Source organism: Haliotis cracherodii, unplaced genomic scaffold (genome assembly GCF_022045235.1).
Source record: "Haliotis cracherodii isolate W230 unplaced genomic scaffold, xgHalCrac1.p SCAF_10, whole genome shotgun sequence".
NCBI classification, from domain to species: Eukaryota; Metazoa; Mollusca; class Gastropoda; order Lepetellida; family Haliotidae; genus Haliotis; species Haliotis cracherodii.
In genome coordinates, this window is record NW_027266265.1 from 3,476,438 (window position 1) to 3,494,863 (window position 18,426).

General features: G+C 43.2%; 1 protein-coding gene across 1 annotated transcript; it reads right to left on the reverse strand.

Annotated features, from left to right (window-relative positions):
• Positions 1-9,403: 9,403 nt before the first annotated feature.
• On the reverse strand, positions 9,404-16,338 carry LOC139444938 (transcription factor SPT20 homolog). Its single transcript, XM_071225963.1, has 3 exons — positions 16,144-16,338; positions 15,465-15,647; positions 9,404-11,410 (listed from the first exon to the last, which is right to left on the reverse strand). The coding sequence occupies exons 1-3, from the start codon at positions 16,336-16,338 to the stop codon at positions 9,404-9,406; spliced, it is 2,385 nt and encodes a 794-aa protein (XP_071082064.1).
• Between the last annotated feature and the right edge of the window lie 2,088 nt (positions 16,339-18,426).

Sequence of the window (18,426 nt, forward strand, 5' to 3'; positions counted from 1 at the left end):
ACATCACTTCCGTTCAGAAAAGATGAGCCCAACTTCCCATGCAGATTTACGGCGTGGAACAAACGTTTCCGTTTTGAATGAAAGGCCACACTAGACACATGTCTGTAAGCCTTAGTCGGCTGTATCTTAGAAGTCATCAAGTCAATCATCTGTAAAGGTTTGAAAGTGTAGAAGTAATCTGCAACTAGTAGTTGTTTTCGTCCGTCACCTGGTTGTTCTGAGCTGTCTCCGCCATTGTCCCCACCAACAACTTCACCATGGTCTCCACCCGCTGACGGCGCCAAGGTTGAAGAAGCGCCCACACGCTCGTCAGTACCCGATTCCACAAACGGTTTTAACCCACATCTGGCAACTTCGTCCTTGTCAAAGCATACCTCTATTCTCGTCCTCCCAGTTACTTTTGCCTTTTCACGTTCTCGGTTCCAAACTTGATGTTGTGTAAATATTTCCCCAATTCTCGACTCCAAATGCATGATGCTTACTTTCTGAACCCGCAGCATCTCCGTCACACGTGTGAGATCGACTGTCGATCTGACTTCCCCCGTCTTCTTGATACTGTCGGACACTTCGCTAACAATTTCTCTGACGAGCTTCGCTGCTATCGTTGTCTTCATCTCCTGAAGAAGATCCTGCATAATCTCCTGCCTGTAACGGAGATTGAACTCCGCCATCATCTCCTGTAGAAGAGTGTCCCTAGCGCCGCTTGAATCACCATCGAGGTTCTTCTGTAGATCATTCACTTTCGTCTCCATCTCGCTGATCCTGCCATTTAGCTTCTTTTCAATCCCAACCAGGCGCCTGGTAAAACTTCTTTGTTGGTTCCTGTGCCCAGCAACAAGAAACATCCACACTGAAAATAGAAACAAACAGATTTTCCAGCTGGTCATGTTGTCACAGATGGTATCACGTCTGCGTGGGTTTAGCACTGAGCCAGTGAGTATGGGGCATACCGTGTCCTGTGTATGTACTGTCCACTACCGTATGAAGTGCGTTAAACCAACCACAGGAAGAGTGATTCTTGCTCAGTCGGTCGCATCTGGCTCCATACTTACTATATTAATCATTTAAGCTTTCGAATTAAGCACCATCAGCTTCATCGCCGTCATCTTACCTTGACAAACTAGATGCAGTTATGGATAACAACATCTTTGGAATACTATTAGAGCGGCTTTTGACATAGATCCTAATGCTGTTGCGAAGCAAAATAGTCTTTCTTGACAACGGTATAATTATCGCACCAAAACGTCGCTATAATAGCATGTTAAAGAAGATGTTATCCACAAATTGTATCCACTTTGTCATCTGTCAATTTCTAAGAAATGCCCATCAAACAATTCATCATTACCTTCACCACCATCACCATCACCATCACCATCACTATCACCGCCACCGTCGTCATCTTGTTCATGGGCAATGGTGGCCAAGTCGCCTCAGCTACAGAGTTGTGTCACATAGAATATATACGGTATAGTTTAGACACGTACTGCTGACTATGTAGGTTAGCAAGGGAAATGGTGACCTACCTCCGGATATGTGAAGCCTCGGTGTAGGATATGTAGCATCCCCTCTGTAAACAGAGATAACATGTGTTCAATGAGACTGTTCAAGTTGCTCGGCGTCCGAGGAAAAGGGGGGTTCCATTGTCTCTATGTGAGTATGAAGAATGATTTGGTTGTTGTTTAACACCGTACTCAGCAATACTCCAGCTACATGACGACAGACTGTAAATAATCGAATCTGGACCAGTCAATCCAGTGATTGACACCATTAGCATCGGTCTGTGCAATTGGGATACGATGACATGCATCAACCAAGTTAGCTAGCCTTACGGCCCCATCCCGTTAGATGCCTCTTACGACAAGGATAGTCGGTGCTGCTGTGACACTGTTGTGAAGATGTGGATAGTGATAATGTCACACCAGTGTATGACAATACATATGATGCATCAACACCAGAGAATAACGAGGCACGATTATCCGAACGCCCAGAATCCATTGGGCGTAAAAGGCAAAATAGTGGTTAAAATAATATGAATGGATCACTGAAAATCAGTGCTGATACCAGGCGTTCGCGAAAAGGGTAAGCTACCCACAGCTAACACCACCACTCACACACTCACCATAACAATGTATGCAATCCCGACAAAGCAGTACTTCTCGCATGCGACGACGCCATATAAACAAACCAGACAATCAAGTGATGGACCAGAAATCCAGTCACACTGGTGCGTATTGACTTATTTTGTTGAACTAAATCCGATACGTTAATTTTGAATTACAAGTGAAGTTAAACCTTGTTCCGGGCGTGGTGCTCGACCCTTGTCCCGGGCGTCGTTCTCGACCCTCGTCCCGGGCGTGGTGCTCGACCGTTGTTCCGGGCGTTGCCCGCGACCCTCGTCCCGGGCGTTGTTCTCGACCTTTGAGGTATGGGGATTTTAAAGGGATGGGGTTACTAAAGTAAGGGGTTAATTAAGGGATGGCATATCTAAAGGGATGATGTAACTAAGGGATGGGGTAACTAAAGTAATGGAGTAATTAAGGGATAGGGTAACTAAAGGGATGGGGTAACTAAAGGGATGGGGTAACTAAAGGGATAGTGTAACTAAGGGATGGGGTAACTAAAGGGATGGGGTAACTAAAGGGATGGAGTAACTAAGGGATGGGGTAACTAAAGGGATGTGTAACTAAGGGATAGTGTAACTAAGGGATGGGGTAACTAAAGGGATGGGGTCACTAAAGGGATAGTATAACTAAGGGATGGGGTTACTAAAGGGATAGTGTAACTAAAGGGATATGGTAACTAAAGCGATGGGGTAACTAAAGGGATAGTGTAACTAAGGGATAGGGTTACTAAAGGGATGGGGTCACTAAAGGGATAGTGTAACTAAGGGATGAGGTTACTAAAGGGATAGGGTAACTAAAGGGATAGTGTAACTAAGGGATGAAGTTATTAAAGGGATAGGGTAACTAAAGGGATGGGGTAACTAAAGGGATAGGGTAACTAAGGAAATGGGGTAACTAAAGGGATAGTGTAACTAAGGGATAGGATAACTAAAGGGATAGTGTAACTAAAGGGATATGGTAAATAAAGGGATATGATAACTAAAGGGATAGTGTAACTAAAGGGATAGTGTAACTAAGGGATATGGTAACTAAAGGGATGGGGTAACTAAGGGATAGTGTAACTAAGGGATGGGGTAACTAAAGGGATGGGTTAACTAAAGGGATGGGGTAACTAAGGGGTGGGGTAACTAAAGGGATGGGGTTACGAAAGGGATGGGGTAACTAAGGGATATGGTAACTAAAGGGATAATGTAACTAAGGGATAGTGTAACTAAGGGATGGGGTAACTAAAGGGATGGGGTCACTAAAGGGATAGTGTAACTAAGGGATGAGGTTACTAAAGGGATAGGGTAACTAAAGGGATAGGGTAACTAAGGGATAGTATAACTAAGGGATGAGGTTACTAAAGGGATGGTGTAACTAAGGGATAGTGTAACTAAGGGATGAGGTTACTAAAGGGATAGTGTAACAAAGGGATAGTGTAACTAAGGGAGGAGGTTACTAAAGGGATGGGGTAACTAAAGGGATGGGGTTACTAAAGGGATAGGGTAACTAAGGGATGGGGTAACTAAAGGGATGAGGTTACTAAAGGGATAGTGTAACTCAGGGATAGTGTAACTAAGGGATGGGGTAACTAAAGGGATATGGTAACTAAAGGGATGGGGTTAGTAAAGGGATGGGGTAACTAAAGGGGTGGTGTATCTAAAGGGATAGTGTAACTAAAGGGATAGTGTAACTAAGGGATAGTGTAACTAAAGGGATATGGTAAGTAAAGGGATAGTGTAACTAAGGGATAGTGTAACATAGGGATATGGTAACTAAGAGATAGTGTAACTAAGGGATGAGGTGACTAAAGGGATAGTGTAACTAAGGGATAGTGTAACTAAGGTATATGGTAACTAAAGGGATGGGGTAAATAAAGGGATGTGTTTAGGTAAGACACGCTTTGTTCCCCTTCGAGACTTAAACATTAATCCTAAGAACCTTTAGCGCTAAACATATATAACACCTGTTTTATACCATGTATACTTCAGTCAGTGTATGACTGTGGTAATATCTTGGGGGATCGGCCCGTAACAATTCCGTATTGCAGCAGATAGCAGAAGAAAATAAAATGTAGTTTAAACATGACATATACTAGATTTGAATAATTATTCAGATAATTGAATCTGAGAGGTATTTTGTTCAAGCGTGTACTCTCTCATATTATCAACTAAACATATACACACACATGGAAGGGTAGTATACAAAATTAATATTTCCATTCAAAACGAGGAACCCAAAGAAAACACTTCATATTGTTTGATAATAAGTGTGTGCGTGTGTGTGTGTGTGTGTGTTTGTGTTGTTTGTGTGTGTTTTGTGTGTGTGTGTGTTTTGTGTGTGTTTTGTGTGTGTTTTGTGTGTGTGTGTGTGTGTGTGTGTGTGTGTATTGTGTGTGTGTTGTGTGTGTGTGCGTGCGTGCGTGCGTGCGTGCGCGTGTGTGTGTGTGTGTGTGTGTGTTTGTGTGTGTGTGTGTGTGTGTGTATTGTGTGTGTGTTGTGTGTGTGCGTGCGTGCGTGCGTGCGTGCGCGCGTGTGTGTGTGTGTGTATAACATGGCTTCATAGACACGCTAATCTTTCATGCCATAAGTAAAATATTTCTCGCTTATACTTGTCTCTTATCCCTTTCATCCAGACACACAATGATAATTCATTTGTTTTAACCTTTTAAAACTCTATCGCCTAATCATACAGAACTGAGCGTGTTTTGTGACTTAAATTAGTTAATTTTGTGAATGAAGAGAGTACACTACTCTAATACGGTATTGAACCAACTACGAATCTACTGCAGCATGTAATATTTCTATCTCATTTCTGATTTTACTAATAGTGACGATGTCACATGATTCTGAAACTCTCGATAGATTGCACATAATCATTAATCAAGATTCATTTGTGTCACAATAGTGTCTGTCACAGTGCTTTACTGTCCAGACTGCAGCATGAAGTGATCACCTACAGTCAAAGTAATGATACTTAACATAAATGACACGATCGATAAGTTTTGCCATGCTTCTTACTCTGAATATTATAGTTGACAGTTGATACGGTGTTTGATTCCATCAACGTCAGGACAAGGTCGCTGTGCTACGTTGTCTATTTACCCCACTGTTTTATGAGGTGGTGGTGAAATGGGGTTTAACGTCGCGTCCAAGATTATTGCACTTATATAGCGACGTGCATGCACGTGCGTGTGTGTGCGTGCGTGCGTGCGCGCGCGTGTGTGTGTGTGTGTGGCTGCTTGTACTAATCCGGACTGATGCCGATTTATAGTGCTAGCACACTGAGATACCATGCCGCAGTTTAACATGAATACCCCACTCAGACACAGTATACTGACTCCGAGCCGATCAGTCCTTGTTTAAGCCCCTTAATGCCGAGCGCCAGACAGGGTAACAACAAGTTCCATCTTTAAACGTCTTTTGGTATGACGCGGCCGGGGATCGAACCCCGGACCCTCCGCTCTCCGGGCGGACGCGCTACCGCTAGTCCACGGAGGACTATTTTCAGGTAGATACTGGAGGTATTTTAATTTACCCTTACCTAACATATAAGGTTATACCTAACATATAAGTTATACCACGGCGTATCAGCTTGATGTGGGAGGAAAGCCCGAAGTGATGCAGGTCTTAGACGTTTACCACTTTGTTGAAACCCACGAGCACGGGTTTGGCGAAACATAATCGGGGCGAACCAGGATTCGAAACAGCAAATCACTGCGCCTTAGACGACTGGGCCACCCGTGCCCCCTTACAGTCATGAGGGGCGGTCGGGTAGCCTAGTGGTTAAAGCGTTCGCTCATCACGCCGAAAACCCGGGTTCGATTCCCCACATGGGTACAATGCGTGAAGCCCATTTCTGGTGTCCCCTCGCCGTGCCATTGCTGGAATATTGCTAAAAGCGGCGTTACACCACACCCACTCACTCACTCAGGAATCACGAACAACGGTTCTGTATTTAAGGATGCTGCTTTTATTCAGGACAAAAAATATGACAAGTAGTGAAATGTGGTACATGGTATATACATATAGGTAGACATCAAATTACAGGTAACAAGTGTGTGACGGGGAGAGAGAGAGAGAGAGAGAGAGAGAGAGAGAGAGAGAGAGAGAGAGAGAGAGAGAGAGAGAGAGAGAGAGAGAGAGAGGAATAGATAAAATCTCACCCTCGTGTCTTTTGATTTCAAATATATCAGAGTTGATAAAAGTGGTGATATATTTGATATCAAAAGACACGAGGATGAGATTTTATCTATCATCCAACATCATTCTTCCAACTTTTTTCAGTTTGTAAACAGTAATAAGCAGTGACTTCTTAAGTGTAATCAGTACTACTGACAGCTTCAGTAGCAGAACCATTAGTCTTGTCCTTTAATTGTGACGTCATGGTAACCAATGACATCACAATGGTCTGCAATGTAGATGTCTCCTGATCTCATCTCAACCAAGCGATATCTCCTATGAGCCAGTTGGGATTATATATAACTGGCTATAATGGTATTTCAAGATAGTACGTGATCAATTTCATTTAATACGACTGATATATCAATTGATTTTATAACCTGTCCTTGCCCTTGAGAAAGATCAGTGATGTTTCCAAAAGATGTCTATTGTACATGTACCACTCTATTTGAGAAAATCACTATTACCGAATTTGGTTGGATATTGGCTCAATGGCGGCTTGAAATGAAGGGCCAGGTCAGTATGACAACGAAAACGGATGATCGTGCTGAAAACATGACGAGACAAATGTTATTGATTTTGTATGATTTGTTTTCAGAAACTTCTATCTCAGTAAGAATCGTGTCATTCATCATCGGAAAATCAAAGAAACGGAAATCTACCTCCTTTTAAAAATTATTCAAAACAGACTTCACCGGGGCAAGCAGAATGTTCGCATTAAGTCACTTTGATAGTCAAAAGCGTATGCAGGAGTATAATCTCGATCTGAACAAAGATGTAAGACTGAAGCAGGATATCAGTACCAGATCTATATTGATATATGACTAGTTTACATACATACCGTGGAACACAGTGGGCATGGACAGGGCTATCGAATCTTAACAAATAAAATCCCGAAGAACACACATGTGGGTAACATTTAAAGTAATAAAACGAAATAAAATAAAAACTTTCAATTCAAATGATTTTTTGATTACTTAACTCACAGAACTCTGAATTCGATTATAGAATAATTATTTGTTTTTGATCATAATCAAATAGTGATGATACCAGGTGTTCACGAAAAGGTTGGCCTGATGAAGAAGCTTCTCAGAAAGATGCGAATTCTTAACTTTTACGACAAAGGCTTTCTTAACTGTGAATTAAAGTTGTCACCACAAGTACCTTATCTAAGTTTTACCCCAATAATGAGAGGGCGGTAGTCAATGGCGGTTTGCCATTGCATTTAATAGAATGTCATTAAGCATCTGAGCTTAATGTGTATGGTGCCGACAAACCTAAGATCATCCCCAATATACACGTTTGTCAATGGCTTGTGTTGAACGACAGTATTTAAATTATATCACCATGGCGACCATAGACCATCCCCATAAGTTATTGACTAGAAGTGAAACAACACTGATTCATTTATGTCATGGCGTCCATGTGATCATCCCCAATACTTGAGGAACAGGATTGCCGAGTTAGTCTCGCCCTCCACTACTGACTGACAGGCGGAGGTGATCCTGCAGGTGCCCGTGTTGCTGATGCTGTACATCACGCAGGTCTTACGTGAAGCGCACAGCTCGGCGCAGCTGCCGGATGTTGCCGAGGAGAGCTCCACGACGTCGGGGTTGCCCGTGGACAGTGTTGTGTCGTTGGCTGCTACTTCGAAAACCATTGCCAGATCTTCGGAATTCGGTCGTCGTTTGTTGCCACAATTACTAACGACCATTTTCTGATAAGCATCAGCCAAACTACCGCTTGATGAAGCTGGGTTAAAAATAGAAATGGTCATGTAGTTTAAAGGAATGCGAGGCGTGAAAGAAATATACGACAGATACAATTTCAGCCAACAAGGAGTGGTGACAAGAGCGTATGTATGCTCAAATAACAAATGACATCTTTTCTAGTAAGCAAGTATCAGTGTTAGATGATGTTAGACCTCAATAAGTCAGTCACGCTGACCGTACCTTTATATCTATCATCATGTCCGACACATCAATGCGACGGGGAGACATTTTCGAAATTGTTAATGAACCTGTGGCGTGTGCAGATGTAAGTCATCATTAATCCACTTTTTGATTATTGAAAGGTGATTATTAATGAAATAGACACTGAAGTAAATTCAAAAACAAAGAGTTGACTGCCACTGTCTTTCTAGACACGGATCGAGTCGATAGTTTAGGTGTGCCTTAGTTTAGTTTCCTTGTTTTGTTTACCTGGATAGGTCGTAGCCATGATATTTGTACAGGGGCATGCAGTCAAACGCTCTGACTTTACCTAATGTATGCTAAAACGCTGAGTTCAAGGTTAAAGGGTCTAAATGATCAGAAACAACGCTTTTGTATTGTTTAATGCTAGGGAATTTCCAGGGGTTTCCTCAGAAATGCGGAAGTAGTGTTTACATCATTTCAAGAATACAGTCTTGTGAAAAACGTATGAACGTCAAAGCGTGTGTTTCATGAACGCCAGGTTCGCTGTGCCCGGCATCTCGTCCAATGAAAACGCCGTATATCGTGCAAACTTCACATTAAATAATTAAAGTAAAGAAAAAATACTTCACGTCACATAAGACACTTTAACTGATGACAAGTACATTGCATACATAATATCAACTTTGGTTGGATCTGAACAAGCTAAGACTTAACGATCATCTAAGCATGAGCTTGTTTCGTGCAAGGGTTTATCAACATGGGTGCGACGCACCTTGTGTAGTGGCTGCTGTGGTTGTTGCGGGACCACCTGTCTGAGTTGTAGCAGCAGTAGAAGTGGTTGCTGTTGTTGTTGCGGAATCACCTGTCTGAGTTGTAGCAGCAGTAGAAGTGGTTGCTGTGGTTGTTGCGGAATCACCTGTCTGAGTTGTAGCAGCAGTAGAAGTGGTTGCTGTGGTTGTTGCGGAATCACCTGTCTGAGTTGTAGCAGCCGGGGTAGTGGTTGTTGCGGAATCACCTGTCTGAGTTGTAGCAGCAGGAGAAGTGGTTGCTATTGTTGTTGCGGAAGCACCTGTCTGAGTTGTAGCTGCAGGAGAAGTGATTGCTGTTGTTGTTGCGGGACCACCTGTCTGAGTTGTAGCAGCCGGGGTAGTGGTTGTTGCGGAATCACCTGTCTGAGTTGTAGCAGCAGGAGAAGTGGTTGCTATTGTTGTTGCGGAAGCACCTGTCTGAGTTGTAGCAGCAGGAGAAGTGGTTGCTGTGGTTGTTGCGGGACCACCTGTCTGAGTTGTAGCAGCAGGAGAAGTGGTTGCTGTTGTTGTTGCGGAATCACCTGTCTGAGTTGTAGCTGCAGGAGAAGTGGTTGCCGATATTGTTGCGGAAGCACCTGTCTGAGTTGTAGCAGCAGGAGAAGTGGTTGCCGATATTGTTGCGGAATCACCTGTCTGAGTTGTAGCTGCAGGAGAAGTGGCTGCTGTTGTTGTTGCGGAATCACCTGTCTGAGTTGTAGCAGCAGGAGACGTGGTTGTTGTTGTTGTTGCGGGACCACCTGTCTGAGTTGTAGCAGCAGGAGAAGTGGTTGCTGTTGTTGTTGCGGAATCACCTGTCTGAGTTGTAGCAGCTGGAGACGTGGTTGTTGTTGTTGTTGCGGGACCACCTGTCTGAGTTGTAGCAGCAGGAGAAGTGGTTGCTGTTGTTGTTGCGGGACCACCTGTCTGAGTTGTAGGAGCAGGAGAAGTGGTTGCTGTGGTTGTTGCGGGACCACCTGTCTGAGTTGTAGCAGCAGGAGAAGTGGTTGCTGTTGTTGTTGCGGAATCACCTGTCTGAGTTGTAGCTGCAGGAGAAGTGGTTGCCGATATTGTTGCGGAAGCACCTGTCTGAGTTGTAGCTGCAGGAGAAGTGGTTGCCGATATTGTTGCGGAATCACCTGTCTGAGTTGTAGCAGCAGGAGAAGTGATTGCTGTTGTTGTTGCGGAGTCACCTGTCTGAGTTGTAGCAGCCAGGGTAGTGGTTGTTGCGGAATCACCTGTCTGAGTTGTAGCTGCAGGAGAAGTGGTTGCTGTGGTTGTTGCGGAATCACCTGTCTGAGTTGAAGCAGCAGGAGAAGTGGTTGCTGTTGTTGTTGCGGAGTCACCTGTCTGAGTTGTAGCAGCAGGAGAAGTGGTTGCTGTTGTTGTTGCGGAGTCACCTGTCTGAGTTGTAGCAGCCAGGGTAGTGGTTGTTGCGGAATCACCTGTCTGAGTTGTAGCTGCAGGAGAAGTGGTTGCTGTGGTTGTTGCGGAATCACCTGTCTGAGTTGAAGCAGCAGGAGAAGTGGTTGCTGTTGTTGTTGCGGAGTCACCTGTCTGAGTTGTAGCAGCAGGAGAAGTGGTTGCTGTGGTTGTTGCGGAATCACCTGTCTGAGTTGTAGCAGCAGGAGAAGTGGTTGCTGTTGTTGTTGCGGAGTCACCTGTCTGAGTTGTAGCAGCCAGGGTAGTGGTTGTTGCGGAATCACCTGTCTGAGTTGTAGCTGCAGGAGAAGTGGTTGCTGTGGTTGTTGCGGAATCACCTGTCTGAGTTGTAGCAGCAGGAGAAGTGGTTGCTGTTGTTGTTGCGGAGTCACCTGTCTGAGTTGTAGCAGCAGGAGAAGTGGTTGCTGTGGTTGTTGCGGAATCACCTGTCTGAGTTGTAGCAGCAGGAGAAGTGGTTGCTGTTGTTGTTGCGGAGTCACCTGTCTGAGTTGTAGCAGCCAGGGTAGTGGTTGTTGCGGAATCACCTGTCTGAGTTGTAGCTGCAGGAGAAGTGGTTGCTGTTGTTGTTGCGGAATCACCTGTCTGAGTTGTAGCAGCCGGGGTAGTGGTTGTTGCGGAATCACCTGTCTGAGTTGTAGCTGCAGGAGAAGTGGTTGTTGTGGTTGTTGCGGGACCACCTGTCTGAGTTGTAGCAGCAGGAGAAGTGGTTGTTGTGGTTGTTGCGGAATCACCTGTCTGAGTTGTAGCAGCAGGAGAAGTGGCTGTTGTGGTTGTTGCGGGACCACCTGTCTGAGTTGTAGCAGCAGGAGAAGTGGTTGTTGTGGTTGTTGCGGAATCACCTGTCTGAGTTGTAGCTGCAGGAGAAGTGGTTGCCGATATTGTTGCGGAACCACCTGTCTGAGTTGTAGCAGCAGGAGAAGTGATTGCTGTTGTTGTTGCGGAATCACCTGTCTGAGTTGTAGCAGAAGGAGACGTGGTTGCTGTTGTAAGTTAGAAAAAGAAAGAGTCATACATTGCAATTACACCACCAGTAACCAAACACATGTATCCCAGCTAACACACTATGTTGTCACGACGTTGTGGTAACGTTGTGGGTTGTTAGCCTCGTGATACAACGTGCAACGTTATTTGACAAAGTAACAACAAAGTTGCACATTTACGTTGTGAAATCGGACACACAACGTTTTTGTAACCACGTTTCTGAAACGTCGGTGAAACGTTATACAGTTTGCTTCTTGATAGTCATTTTGGAATAGAACTGATTCATCAATATCAATTTCATTTCGTCAGAATACAAAGGCAGTAATGCATTACTTTCTTATATATTCGGCGTTTGGATTTTCATCTTTTGATACTTTAATCTCCAGAACGTTATTGCGTCTCTCTAAAGCAACGTTAGAAAACATAAAATTAAGGCGCTACACGGGCTTGGTTTGGTTTGTTGTTTTACGCCGCACTCAGCAATATTCCAGCTATATGACGGCGGTCTGAACCCACAACCATAGGTTTCTGGCGTGACTAAAGGACGCAACTCTGCACAGCGAATCGCGGCGCCTCAGACGACTGGTCCACCCGTGCCCCCAGCTCCAGTCTGAAGGCTCCGCAATATGCCACAGAGAATGTGAAGGAACCGTGTCCTCTTATGACCAGTCCATGGTCATGTGACCACACCAAATCTGTTCCGACCTTTAGGATTTCCACGGCAACAACAAATATATGCCAAAATATTCTTTCCTGCTTTAAAGTCATAAACAGTGATTTACCCAGAATATGAAGGAACACTAGTGCCCCCTCATGTCCAGTTCATGGACATGTGACGACACCATTTCGTTCCCATTTCCACTGCAATAGCAAATACATGCATACCACATCTGATTTTGTTCAGATGCAATAATAATGTTCTATAGAGTCTTGTTTGTTTGTTTGTTGTTTAACGCCGCACTCAGCAATGTTCCAGCTAGATGACGGCGGTCTGAAAATAATCGAGTCTGGACCAGACAATCCAGTGATTGACATAATGAACATCGATCCACGCAATCGGGATACGATGACATGCATCAACCAAGTGAGCGTGCTTGACCAACCGATCCCGTTAGTCGCCCCTTACGACAAGCACACTCTCCTTTTACGGCAAGCCGGGGTCGCTGAAGACCTATTCTAGCCCGGTGTCTTCACGGGCCTCGCTGCATGTAGCTTTTTACATCTTTGTTCAGTGAAAACTTTCAAGCAGTAAGTCGTGTTTATATCCCAATTAGGGATGAAAAATAATGACGTGTTGCAGAAACTCATATGCCACTTCGCTTCCAAAGTAAAGTAATAATCAACAAATCTCCTACTTTTCGCTCTCTGGGCAGACCCTCTATACACTATCTTTAATAGAGTTTTGTTTTCGTGTTGTTATAAGATCAGTTCCTACTCGAATCTTCCCTGTTTTTCCAATTCGGGACCGCCTCCGTAGTCTAATGGTAGAGCGTCCGCCCGGAGAGCGGAAGGTTCGGGGTTCGATCCCCAGCCGCGTCATACCAAAAGACGTCAAAAGATGGTACTTGGTGTTACGCTGTCTGGCACTCGGCATTAAGGGGCTAAAACAAGGACTGGTCGGCTCGGGGTCAGTATACTGTGTATGAGTGGGGTATTCATGTTAAACTGCGGCATGGTATCTCAGTGAGCTAGCACTATAAATCGGCATCAGTCCGGACTAGTACAACCTGCCACACACACACACAAACACGTGTATGCACGTCGCTATATAAGGGCAATAATCTTTGACGCGACGTTAAACCCCATTTCACCTCACCTCACCTTACCCAATTCCGTCGCTCTAACAACAGCAATGGGGTGCTGGGGATTCATTCTACCCCACGCCTCCACGGGGACATATTATATGTACGTGTCACTACATGATCAAAGATCTTGGTATGAGTGACATATAATAATGCCACATATGAGACCAGTATATATGAGGAAATATACAACGTCAACGGTAGAGAATAATCAATCGATTATTTGCAGAAACGGATGCCACTGGGCGTAAAAGGCAAAAGTAACGGTGAAATTATATGAATGGATCATTGAAAATCAGTGATGACACGAAGTGTTTCGCGGAAAGTGAAAGCATGTCTGCCAAAACCATGCATCAGTACTATCAACATGTGGCCTGATTCTAAAACCTGAAGACACGTTCTTCTGTGCTGGATTTCAAAGCTCCATAAAAATCAACATGTAATAACAGTACATTGCAGCGTCCAGTAAATGTATTACCATACCATTGTCTCAAAGATGTCCTGAATACATCCAATGTAAGATTTTGTATATATTCACAGTACGTATGTCAGACAAGATGTCCTGAATACATCCAAGGTAAGATTTTTTATATATTCACAGTACGTATGTCAGACAAGTGGAATTAAAACCTTGTGAATTCTCAAAATCTCAAAGGATTTGCTTGAATAAGTGAATCTCAGAAAACATCCAAGTTCACTTATGTATGAAAATGGATTTTCCTACTTTGTGCACCCCTCTGCCACACTTCAAATGAAAGGGAAAAAACTTTTTTCCTTCCTCTAAGGGGCAAATGTCAGATTGCAAAACCAAAATAGATACTTTGGCCAAGAAGTTTAACTTAGGTTTCAGGTATATCCATGATTTGATATTGTTCAATAACCACCCAATAGCCAATCCACTCCCCATAAGGGTAACCAGTGAAGCCGTCTCGGCTGTTTCACATTGACATCATGTCTATGAAAATAATGATAGAAATATTCATGTAAAGTTTAGTACCCTATGGTCAAACACCATTCAAGCACAGTTTTGGAGTGTATGATAAAATAAAAACGTCTGGTAGTATGGAGTGATTTATGTGACCCATACAGGCTTTCAGAACTGTCAATATCTTTAACATCATGGTAGATTATAAAAAAGTTCATCCTCAAGTTGTCAGCTTCAAACCCACAAATGTATCTTAAGCGCCGTTTCACATTTCTAATGTATTCAGAGCCACTACGCTTTTCTTTGTATCAGTATGATTAGGAGGCTAGCATTCCTTGATGTGGCTACAGGGATCTCGCATTCTCAAAGATCAAAGCAAGATACGCTGATACAAGCTTCCTATATCTAGTTCATCAGATGAAGAAAAAACAAACTTACCACTTGCCACGATATGTGTGTTCACGAACAGAAAACACAGGAACAACAAGGCATGCATACTGGGAGACAGAACCAGCGATGTACTTCCCACCAAGACAGTCACTGGTGTGAGGTTATTCCAACTAAACCTCGTTTTGAATCGACGCCTCTATTATGTAACGTCTTCAGTGTCCATTCATGCCTATAAAGTATCCCATGGTACCAAGCAGCTATGGACGTACTGGTATGTGCTTCTTTTGTTACTAATCTAATCGATAAAGAATTCAAGGAGTGACATCATGATTTACAGCTTTTCCTCTGAGGTAAATATTTCAGTCTTGCACTACAGTCATTTGATAGTGATCGTTCCAATGATATTCGGACCGCCTCCGGCGTCTAGTGGTAGAGCGTCCGCCCAGAGAGTGTCCCTGGGTTCGATCCCTAGACGCGTCATACAAAAAGACGTTAAAAGATGGTACGTGTTATCCTGTCTGGCGCTCGGCATTAAGGTGCTAAAACAAGGACTCTTCGCCTCGGAGTCAGTATACTGTGTCTGATTTAGGTACTCATGTGAAACTGCGGCATGGTATCTCAGTGAGCTAGCACTACAAATCGGCATCAGTCGGGACTAGTACAAGCAGCCACACACACACACGTGCACGCACGTCGCTATATACAGTATGAGTCATAATTATTGAGAATTGAAAAATCTTTAAAATTGCAAATGTGAAAATTTCATCCCCAAAAATAAAACATTTTAAGTGAGCACAAACCTTCTTTAATCACATCACAGTAACATCAATATTTTATCAGACCACCATTTGCTTCCAAACACAGTTTTATACGATTGGGCATACTTCCTATGAGAGAGGTTAGAGTCTCGTGTGTGAGAGAGTCCCAATATCGCACCACCTCGCGCTTCATGTCATCAACTTTTGTCAATCCCTTTTGGTTCACCGACTCCTTCATGAGTCCCCACACATTTTCTACAGGATCTAAGTCCGGGCTGTAGCTAGGCCAGTCCAAAACGGTCACATTGTTGTCCACAAACCACTGCCGCGCATGTCTTGCGGTGTGTTCGGGGTCATTATCCTGTTGCAAAATCCAAGTATTTCCATAAAAAAACATCTGCATTTGGGATCAGGTGAGCTTCCAAAATGTCTGTATACCTTTCACTGGTTAAATCACCCTCAAAAACACACATGGTCGTTGTTCCAAGTGAAGATATCCATCCCCAAACATGAAACTTCGGACTGTACTTTGGTCTCTGGTACAATCGAACGGAATGACATTTTGTCCACGTTTTAACATTGTTAGGATACACCCATACAGAGCTCTCATCTGTGAAAATAACTGTACTGTTCCAGTCAAAGTTTTCATGCGCCAAACACCACTCTACACGTCTATCCTTGTGTTCTTGTTTCAAGAGCGGAGTCGCAATTCCTTTCTTTTTTTCCCATCCAAGTTCAATCAAATTTCTTCTTACTGTAGATTTGGATACATTTACTGTCCCTCTATTTACCATTTCATGTTTGATATTTGAAATACTCGCCCTTCTGTTTTTAGAAGCCAAAATACCCAGTCTCACACGATCACCAAACACCAGTTTTCGAGGTCTCCCCGCTCCTTTTCTGTGCTCAGTTCCTGAACCATTCTCAATATTCTTCTTAACTCTATACACTGTAGAAAGAGGAGTAACCGTGCTCTTTGCTAATGTAGCAGCATCAGTGATGCCTTCATCATGGAGCTGTAGAATCAACCTTCTTTTCTCCTCTGCACTCATTTCTGACATATATCAGGAAAAGTCGTCTGCGCCATAATCAAGGGAGATAACTCTAATTTGCAACTTCTAAAATTGAAGAAGAGTTGCTTCCCTTTGACCATACCTTAATTTTAAACACTTGTCAATATTGATATTTTATGTATGCTTCCTTGAATATGACATTAAAATTCCCAATAATTTTGAACAAGTCTATAAGTGCAATAATCTTGGACGCGACCTTAAACCCAATTTCACCTCACCTCACCTTTGTGACGGGTGCCATCGGTGGGTCAATATATGTTTTCACCGCCCCCCCCCCCCCCCCCCCCCCACACACACACACACGCGCGCATGCATGTACGTCGCTATATAAGTGCAATAATCTTGGACGCGACGTTAAACCCTATTTCACCTCACCGCCAATGATTGCATACTTTCTTTGGAGTTTATTTCAAAGTGGTATCTTCAAATTTCCAAAGGCTGTAAGAAATATTCACAAAGCTTTCTTAAGTGTATCACAAGAATAATTGTTTAAACAATGACGAAAAGATCGTTTGTAAAGAGACAGTTTCCATATTATTAATGGATGTATGAATGAATATAAAGTATCTGATCCGTTTGATTCAGTCTGTAAGAAGCCTGAATGTGAAAAAGCTGATATGTACTTAAACTACCTTTAATTGGGACTCAAACGAATGAGACAGAAAATGTCGTCATCTAAGATAATCCCTGTGGAGCACCACGATCAAGTAAGAAAATAATTCTTGTTCTCATTACCATCAATGTTTAGAAAATACACAAGACAAAATAATGGTCCATGAAGTGAGGCCACAACTAATTGATAACACAGGCATAAAGAGTTAGTCCTGAAGAATCTGCAACAAACACCTGTCCTGCCTTGACTTTCTGAAACGTTTGTGTGTTGCATGTGGAAATGACATTTCTTATGTTCTTTGTGAAATTCTGAACTTCCTGCATTGTCTTTGACCTGCTACATTCATAATCTGACGAGCAGCAATGAATCCCATTGTAACGTTAACATATTGATAATTTTAATCCCCATTGGGCCGCGTGGAAGAATGTGTCCCGGGCACCCCATTGCTGGTGGTAAAATGCGACCGAATTGCATGACAGGTTGGGCCCTGTGTCGGTGGAGGACGGGAGTCTGGTGGTTGAGGGCACCGTTTCAAGGAATAACTATACTATGCCCAACACACCACTTCGACCCCGACTTGGTCTAGACAGGTGGTAGCATGGGCTGGGTTCTATCAATGGGCTTGTCACGCCATGCACTGTGCATTATATTTCACACGCACAAATTTGATTTCTTAATCTACTTTTGAGGGTATGGGACAAGTTAATTCACTGAACTTCGCATGCTGACTTAAAAAAATTAAACTTATAATTTGCCTAGAATCCTGTGTCCAGTAGGCGGTGGTTCACGGACCAATCTGGCGGATATAATTTTCAATTAATTCTTCTGCTTTTGTATACAATCTCATTGTATCCTTAGTGCTGTCAGTTGGAGATCCACTGGTATTAAGCATCGTGTTTATGACACTCCGTGGTGATGATGAACCATATATACACAACCATGGCTCAACATAAAACATCAGACGTGCATTAGATGATTCCAAATTTGAGGAGAATGCTATCCTGAAGAATTCTTCGAACAGTTGATCCCACTTTTAGTGGTTACTCCAGCTGATGGCACATCATTGACGCTTAACCAATTTGCTATTTCTAAAGCACCTTATAGCATTGCTGGAGAGATAAAAAATCGATCTGGACTTCTGCTGGCGGAATGCAAAATATGAAATATGAGCGACAAAACCCTTTCCATACTCATAAGTAATCTCTGCCAAAATCAGTGATGATACCAGGTGTTCGATCAGTCTTCGATCTTGTAAGCTGTTGGTTTCAATAAATTCCAGTCTCAGTTATAAAGCGCCAACTGTTTCTCTACTCAGAACAAAGAACAAATCCGACATGGTTTGTTGAAACGTACGTTGTAATAAAATAATTAAAAAGGAAATATTCATATTGTTATGTTACATTGTTAGTGGGAATATGTTCTTTTCTAATCATGCATCCTCGAAAAACTTAACA